General features: G+C 45.0%; 1 protein-coding gene across 1 annotated transcript; it reads left to right on the top strand.

The window, feature by feature from the left end:
* Positions 1–1,223: 1,223 nt before the first annotated feature.
* On the top strand, positions 1,224–7,677 carry LOC139066365 (terminal nucleotidyltransferase 5A-like). The gene is made up of 3 exons (XM_070548877.1): positions 1,224–1,535; positions 1,613–2,250; positions 4,671–7,677. The coding sequence occupies exons 2-3, from the start codon at positions 1,825–1,827 to the stop codon at positions 5,484–5,486; spliced, it is 1,242 nt and encodes a 413-aa protein (XP_070404978.1). The 5' UTR covers positions 1,224–1,535; positions 1,613–1,824; the 3' UTR covers positions 5,487–7,677.
* The last annotated feature ends 1,186 nt before the right edge of the window (positions 7,678–8,863 follow it).

Genomic DNA, 8,863 nt, shown 5'->3' with positions numbered 1-8,863 from the left:
GATGTCGTCAGACACCAAGAGGCAGGCTGGTGTCATCCACTTGGCGGGTCAAAGGTCAAGTCAGAAGCTGCTTCTTGGTAAGTCTCCCGGGCAATAAGCCTGACACTGAGCCAGTAGGTGAATGGGCAGAGTAAGACTGACCTGCTGCGTTGTGTCAGCCTGCAGATACGCTGTCTATGGTCGGGGAAAAACAGAACCACACTGCATGTGACTCCGGAACAGTGTTTAGAGCTTGTTTTGTGCAAGGGGTTGTGACTTCTGTTTGTTGTAACACACCGGCCACGTGCACGCTTCTGAAAAGAGGTACTAAAAAGAAATGGAAACAGCTACAAATAAAGCTTTAGATGTTTTATGGAATTAGACGAAGTCTGAATCCTCAAGATGCAACTTTTACCAGACAACGCTGCAAGACGTGTCCCCTGTCGATGCAGTTTTCAGATTGAAAAAGAACAGCCTGTTGCTTCTCGAAGAGCATCAAACTGCTAACGTGAGCACGCGTGCGTCTCTGTGAACTGTGTGTCACTGCGCCTAGAGGGTAATCTGTAATAATCTGGTTAAGGGGCTCGTCTGCAGTGACGCAGATGTGCTCTTCAAGCTCCGCACTGAGGTAGATTCTACATGACAACTAACCTGCGTTAACTTTGGCCCATATCCTACGTGTCCACACCTTTTAATACCAGATATGTCTCATGAAAATGTTTATTATTAAATAAGATGCGTGTTGTTTGAGCAAACTGCAGGATTTCTGCAGAAGTGTGCATGCATCTGAAGTCAGAAGAGAAGAGAACCTGCAAGGAGACGTGGTGGCAAACATCACCTCTAGGTGGCGCGTGTGCACGTTCATCAAATTGCATTCAAGGTTTTCTAAAAAGGAGAAAGTTTTGTCATTTTCAGGACGCGACTGGACTATAAAAGTGAATATTGTGGTCCAATGACGCACACTATGGTATCCTTCCTCTACTGAAATGAGGAGAACTGAAAGTAGATCGGTGAGTTTATGTCCATAATAATGAAAAACTGTGTCAGACGCAAAGTGGTGAAATTCTGTGAATTCTGGAGAGGAAGTGTCAGGAAGAAATAAAAAGTGTCTTCTTGGTCGCTAGTGCTCTCATTCCGGTGTGGGCAGACCCGCCGCATTCTTTTAGTTTGCATCTGAAGTGTGTGAAGTCGGTGAAGAGTGACCTGTCAATCAAAGCCCCCCCCCCCCCCCCCCCCCCCCCCCCCCGCTCCTCAGATGGGAAGCGCAGCGTTCACAACCTCCCCAGCAACTGTGGAGCGGGACCTCTCCGGCGTTACGCAGTCTCATCAAGCGACAAGTTGATCAAAATGTAAATGATAAGCCGCCGTGCACCTCTTCGTGAAAGTAGGTGAGCACTGGGGTGTGGAGGGGACGGCGAACATCGTTTAAAACGATGCGTAAAGTTGGAAATGTGCAGGACGTGCGTAAAACCTGAGCCAGGAAAGTTAGGAGCAAAACTAACTTCTGCGCTGGAGTAAAATGGATGCGTCAGTGAACCTCAGAGGGACAAAAGCTGGTAAGGAGGGGAATAATCATTTTCAGCTTTTAGATTTCATAATCTAATGTTTTATATTTTATTTTATTTTTTATCAGATGGAGACAAAGTTGGTTGTTAATCCTCATGGAATGAATTCGGCGAGCCGACTTTTACGCACGAAGTAGAAGTTCTTGCCACCAAGACCTTTCACCGTGAAGCGGAGCTCCGAACTGTTCGGTTCTGTCTAAAGTTGCAGCTTTTCTGATGCACCAGCTGGAACTAGGGGGGAGCTTTTCCGTTCACACCCAGCAGTCTACTCCCCACCAACATGGAGGAGAGTGTTGAGTGCACAGCGGGAGATAGCTGCGCGGATGGAGAGAGCGTCAGCCTCAGCGTGCTCAACTGGGAGCAAGTGCAGCGGCTGGACGCCATCCTCACCGGCTCCATACCCATCCATGGCCGGTGGAGCTTCCCCACCCTGGAGGTGAAGCCCCGGGACATCGTTAATGTGGTGCGGAGCCGCATGGAGGAGAGACGCATCCACGTCCGGGAGGTGAGACTGAACGGGTCCGCGGCCAGCTACGTCTTGCACGAGGACAGTGGTCTAGGGTGGAAAGATCTGGACTTGATTTTCTGCGCGGAGCTGAAGGGCGAGATGGAGTTTCGGGTAGTCAAAGAGTTGGTGCTGGACTCCCTCCTGGACTTCCTGCCTGAGGGGGTCAATAAAGAGAAGATCACACCACTGACCCTAAAGGTATGGGCACACACACACACACACACACACACACACACACACGCGCACACACACGCTCATACACACACACGCTCATACACACACCAGGACTGAGCTCTTGGAAAAACAAAAAGGTTAGTTTGCAGTTAAAAGATGATTATGTTTAATCTAATTGAGTCAAATCCTCATGAGTCATTGGGCCCGGGGTTAGGATGACTACCCAGGCTACTAATCGCCCACTGACAGATCTGAAAAAACATCCAGAATGATGATTTTAATCTGCTCAAATAGAAATAAGGCTGGCCTCATTCAACCTCAGACTCTGAAGGAAAATTATGGAACGTGGAAACGAGGATAAAAGAAGAAACGCGTTTGCAATAAATCCAAAAACATAAAAAACGTTACTTTGCATCAAATTAGTGATAATTTTATGATCTTTGTTATGTAAACATTTGCATATTGATTAAAGGTGTGGAACACTGAAAATGCATTTTTTTCATTTTTAAATCTGATTATAATCGGTCACTCTGAGTTTACACGCAGGCAGAAAATAGTCTCCTACACCTATCTCCTGTGTTAGCTTCTGATCAAAAATAGACGGTGAAACGTTAAGATCTGAAAAGCCCGACAGATCTGCGTCGCACTGTCACTGAACATTCATGGACTCGCCCATGGAGACAGCAGAGAACGTCTCATCTATGGAAGCTAATCGTTAGCATTAGCGACTCCACCACACAGCAGAACTCATCCAGGCTTGTGTGATTTGTGGAGATAAAAGGTCAGAGCTGCAAAGCAAACAGAATCAGTGGTGGAGTCTTGTGGCCGTTAGCCAATCATTGTCTGAAGCCCTCCACTGATGAGGCGTTCTGCTAGTTCCTGATTCAAGCTCCTCTGAGCTTTTTTGCCCTCCGAGTACGACTTACAAGGCATTCATTTCTACTAAAGACCACTGCACATGTATTGAATGAACAAATATTCAACACTTTTAAGTAAAGACAACAGAATTTATTTGGTCTTTAACTCTCTGTTCATTCTTTTATTCTTTATTCACAATCAACGTAAAGGTATAGCGGAGGATGTTTCTGAATTTCAGGAAAGAACCGCCCTCTCCTTGTTACGGAACAAAAACGCCCATGAGAAAGAACGTCCAGTTGTCCTCGTTACAAGCAGCTTCTTCTAGCAGTAATCTGAAATGAATTTCTCCATGCTGAACTTTAGCTCACCTGTCGAGCAGAAAACCAGCGACAGAGGCGTCTGTGGGGAGCCCAACCTTCGCTTTGCGCGTGTGCAGGAAGTGAAAACTACCCAGCAACGTACGATGAAGGCCTTGCGTGAATGGTTCAACAGAATGATTGACAGTTCAGCAGACCAATGGGTCAGATGATCCACCCGGAAGAAAAAGATCCTCTGCGATACCCTTAATTACTTACTTTGATAAACACTCACACTCACACACACACACACACACACACACACACACACACACACTAGTGATGGGAATTCTGGCTCTTTTTAGAGAGCCAGTTCTTTTGGCTCATTTCACCAAAAAGAGCCGGCTCTTTCGGCTCCCAAGTGGCTCCTCAGATTTTCTTTTGCGTAGAGACCATTTATAACCAAAATAATGCAAAACTATATGTAAAATGATTTACTAATGTAAAAAAATGCTATATATCAAATATTTATCATTTCTATGGATTTAATAACTGAACACTTTCAGAAATCTCCACTTTACGACTGCTCTCTCTCTCTCTCTCTCTCTCTCTCTCTCTCTCTCTCTCTCTCTCTCTCTCTCTCTCTCTCTCTCTCTCTCTCTCTCTCTCTCTCTCTCTCTCTCTCTCTCTCTCTCTCTCTCTCTCTCTCTCTCTCTCTCTCTCTCTCTCTCTCTCTCTCTCTCTCTCTCTCTCTCTCTCTCTCTCTCTCTCGCCGTTTCCCTCCTCCTCATTCCCTCTCGTCTCCCTCCGCCCGCATGTGCTCTGCTGTGTGTCTGAGTCTTATCCTCCCTCTTCCCCGCCCCTACTGCTCTGTGTGTGGACAGTCTGGACACGCAGTTACACATGTTGACCAATCGCCTGTGGCTTTCACCAAAGCAAACTCCCAATGACGAGCCGGCTCCAGTCGTTCACTTCAAAGAGCCAGCTCTTAGAGCCGGTTCGTTCGTGACCGACACATCACTAACACACACACACACACACACACACACACAAACACACACACAAACACACACACAGAGAGAGAGAGAGAGAGAGAGAGAGAGAGAGAGAGAGAGAGAGAGAGAGAGAGAGAGAGAGAGAGAGAGAGAGAGAGAGAGAGAGAGAGAGAGAGAGAGAGAGAGAGAGAGAGAGAGAGAGAGAGAGAGAGAGAGAGAGAGAGAGAGAGAGAGAGAGAGATTATAGACAGACTTGTGTCAACATCAATTGTTTTTCCAATCCCTCTTTTTCCAGGAAGCATATGTGCAGAAGATGGTGAAGGTGTGCAATGACTCCGATCGCTGGAGTCTCATCTCGCTGTCCAACAATCGAGGCAAAAACGTTGAGCTCAAGTTTGTGGACTCTCTTCGACGACAGTTTGAATTCAGCGTAGACTCTTTCCAGATTCGCCTGGACTCCCTTCTCCTCTTCTACGAGTGCTCGGAGCACCCCATGGCCGCCACGTTCCACCCCACAATTCTCGGAGAGAGCGTCTACGGCGACTTCTCCACCGCCCTTGATCACCTGCGCCGGCGCCTCATCTGCACCAGGAGCCCAGAGGAGATCCGAGGTGGCGGCTTGCTGAAGTACTGCCACTTGTTAGTTCGGGGGTTTCGTGCGGCGTCGGACGTGGAGATGAAATTCCTGCAGCGCTACATGTGCTCACGCTTCTTCATAGACTTCCCCGACGTGAGTGAGCAGCGGAGAAAGCTGGAGTCGTACCTTCAGAACCACTTTGAAGACTTGGAGGACAGAAAGTACGACTACCTGGAGACATTGCACAAAGTGGTGCAGGAGAGCACTGTGTGTCTGATGAGACACGAGCGACGTCAGACACTCAGCCTCATCTCGTCTTTGGCACTAAGAGTCCTGGCCGAGCAGAACGCCATCCCCAACGCCGCAAACGTCACCTGCTTCTACCAGCCGGCACCTTATGTCTCCGACGGCAACTTCAGCAACTATTACGTAGCACAGGTTCAGCCCATCTACCCCTGCCCACCTTCACCTTCTCACCAGTACTTTCTTCCTGCACAGCACCCTCTGTACGCCTCCTGGTTGCCCTGTAACTGAACTGTGTGCATGCCCATGCACTTTTGTGTAAACTTTGGAACTTGTGCCCTCATGGAAAGGATGAATTAGGATCCTTCTGTTGAAACAGGAAGTGATGAATATAGGAAGGAAAGTGAGGGAAACGTGGCCGAACTGAGGCCCGCTGAGGATGCCAGGTTTAAGCTGTGAGAGAAGCCAGCTGCTAATTGGAGCCGGTGAGCGACGTTGACTTATCAGTTTGAGGGTTGGTTGGATAAACCACCAGCTCAGCCACAAAGCCATCAGGGTCACAGATAGCATTGTGCATCATGACTCATTAGAACGAGGAGGCATTGAACTGCAACAAGCTAAACAACTCAGAATGCTAAGAAGGCAGGGTGTCCGCGGGTCCTTAAAAAGTCTTAAATTTGCTTTTCCAAATTTAAGGCCGTAAAAATCCTTAAAAATGACAAATAATCATTAAATACAGTTTCCAAAGGTCTTAACCCTTTGATGCATAACGGTCACTACAGTGGACAGGTACTCAAAATTGTTATGTATTTGTTTTTGCTATTAAGCACAGCTGTTGAAGACTTTATTGCATTTGAGCCCCTCCATTTGGACTTCGGTAAGCCAAGCCAACATATTTCATGCTCAGAATGCACGATGCCCACTGAGGTGGACATGTAATAAATTATTTGTAAATTATAAAATTTTACAAAAAATATTTGTTGAAATTTGTTTCATTCACACCTAAAGACGAATAAAAAAAATTGTTAAAAAAAATCACGGTTGAAGATTTCATAATTCATGCATCAAAGGGTTAAATTACCAAAGACCCAATAAACTAGATTATTTTATTACTATAAAATTTTTGTGAATTTCTAGTTAGTCTTCAGCCTTTTTTTTGTGTACGATGTTGCCGTAAGCGGAACCGTGCACATTCGGTTGGTTGTGAAAGGGGGCTATTTTTAGATGAGCACATTAGCTGGTTAAGCTAGTGGGAGCTTGCGTCATGGGGAAGTGCAAGTTTAATGGTTACTGGATGGCTAATCCCACGTTCGTGACGTGGTTAGCACCGGTTCCAGGCAATAGCTGGAAATTATGGCTTAAATTAGGTGAAAGTGGCCTTAAAAACGGTCTTAAAAAGTCTGAAATTTGGCTCCCTTAAACCTGCAGATACCCTGGAAGAGAGGACCCCCATGGTGTGCTAAAGATTTTCTGTTCAGTGTGTGTGTGTGTGTGTGTGTGTGTGTGTGTGTGTAATTTCACAGGCAATGCAAAAAGAGAAACCAGGTACTGTTTACAAATCCAAATACCTGCTTTGTGTATAAAAAACGAGAAAAACCAGAACAATGCATGATTTATTTCTTTACAGGAATAATTCTAAGTGCCTATATAAAACCTAAAGGGAAGTGTTTGTGTGATTCTTCATTATAGATTAATAATATTGTCTCTTTAACCTTGTTAACACAAGATTGAATGTACTTAGGGTCCTGAAAGTTTCCCGATGCTGAGAAAAGGTCTTACACTGAAAAGTATTTCACCAGACGTGTTTCAAACAGTATTTGGAAGAACACTCTGCTTTTTATCAGCAGTTCTGCTGAGCAAGTCCTGATAACCAAAGAGGAAGTAGAAGTATCATCTCATGTTCTTTAGAAGAGAGCTCGGGAGGAGGGGTAATCAGAGTAATAGGAAAAGTTATCTAGATTTTTTAAAAGGTATTCTGAAAGATAATGGAGTTTGGACGTTAAAGAACTTATCACAAAAATTTTTTCAAGAAATAAGGAGGATCAGAGTACAAATATAAAGGAAAGAAAATACAAAGAAACGCATGCTCCTTGCACGACAGAGTTGCATCATCGCACTTTTCTCTGTTTCTGCAAGATGCAAACGCACATTAATGAACCTGTTTGATTAAAGATGTTGATAAATATGAGCTGTAGGGATTTCCTGTCAAATGCAAAGTTTTAAAACGTTAAAACAATGTTTAGGGTTATCTAGTTAAACACAGTTTTCTAGATGTATTATAAAGGATTTGAATAAACAACAAATGCAACTGTCAGTCGGTAAAATAATGAAAGCTCCTATAAACAAGGCCCAAACTCGTAAGAGTGATGCAACTTTGACCGTTTCTACACATTCAGCACCTGAAGTTCTTTACTTGCCTGCTCTGTGGTAGCATGGACGTAATTTTCACTTTAGATGGGGGGGGGGGGTTCTTTACAGTATGCTCTAATGGGAAACAGGCTTCAACATGGACGTAATTTTTTTTTGGGGGGGGGGGGCATGTCCCCCCCCCCCACTTTTTCCAAAGTCAAGTTTTGACCCCTGCACTTTTTACCATCCAAAAACAATATTACGCTATATTAAATTGACACTGGTTGAGCTCTAGGACCAAGCGGAAAACAACCGTTTGTGTTGAAGCCTGTTTCCCATTAGAGCATACTGTAAAGATACCCCCCCCCCCACCCGCCCAACCCCTGCGTCCCCCCCACTTCTAAAGTGAAAATTACGTCCATGGGCTTCAACACAATCGATTACCAATGTCCATTTCATATAGCGTAATATTGTTTTTGGATATTAAAAAGTGCAGGGGTCAAAACTAGACTTTGGAAAAAGTGGGGGGGACATGCCCCCCCCGCCCCACCACCACCAAAAAAAAATTACGTCCATGTGTGATAGCAGACGGGTTCCATTGTAGAGGGATATGGAAGTGTGAGCGAGGGAACGTAAATGAAGGGATGCTGCAGCAGAAGAGGTGATCCCTGATCATTTCCATCATCCGACAAACTTCAGCAGTGGAATACATTTTTTAAAAGCATCTGATTGTTTGAGTGTTTCAGTGGTGATGGTGCATGTAAGCATCAGTTCTGGGTGGACAGACTCAGCACATACGCTGAAACACGTCAGATCTCCTATTTTTCTATTTTTGATTGTATTTTGTGCAGCTTGTGTTGGGTTGAGACATTTCTGGTGTGAATCTGTGTTTTATTTCGGCTGATGAAGAGCAGCACTGGTCGGATGGAGTAGCTATGTTGTTCTGTGTGTGTGTGAGAGAGAGAGTGTGTGTGTGCGCGCGCCGTGTCTGACTGGATTTTTGTTGCTCTGAAAAGATTCATTCTCAGTAACTTTAGCAGCTTATTTTACAGTAACTGTTGTTGACAGACTTGATCATTAAAAAAAAAGAAAAAATGAATTTTTTTTTTTGGTTTTCACTCTTATTTCTTGCACTTTAAGCCACACAAAGCTAATGTTGTGAAATAAATTCATTGTCCTCGAGGTAAACTTGCTTTGACATCAAACTTTGGTGCCCAGAATCCGATGTCTACATTAGGTCAACGCTCTAAGGTGCCCGCAAAATCCCACTGGGCACAACTTTCACTGCCAGCGACGTGACAGCTGAGCGTGAAGGATTT

This window comes from Nothobranchius furzeri, chromosome 2 (assembly GCF_043380555.1).
Source record: "Nothobranchius furzeri strain GRZ-AD chromosome 2, NfurGRZ-RIMD1, whole genome shotgun sequence".
Classification (NCBI taxonomy): Eukaryota; Metazoa; Chordata; class Actinopteri; order Cyprinodontiformes; family Nothobranchiidae; genus Nothobranchius; species Nothobranchius furzeri.
This window is presented reverse-complemented; position numbering and strand designations above follow the sequence as displayed.

Bases quoted from the DNA above. Each gene is read 5' to 3' on its own strand.
- LOC139066365 (XM_070548877.1), top strand. From the start codon at position 1,825: ATGGAGGAGAGTGTTGAGTGCACAGCGGGAGATAGCTGCGCGGATGGA. The intron at 2,251-4,670 runs GTATGGGCACAC...CTCTTTTTCCAG, and splicing joins TCACACCACTGACCCTAAAG to GAAGCATATGTGCAGAAGAT.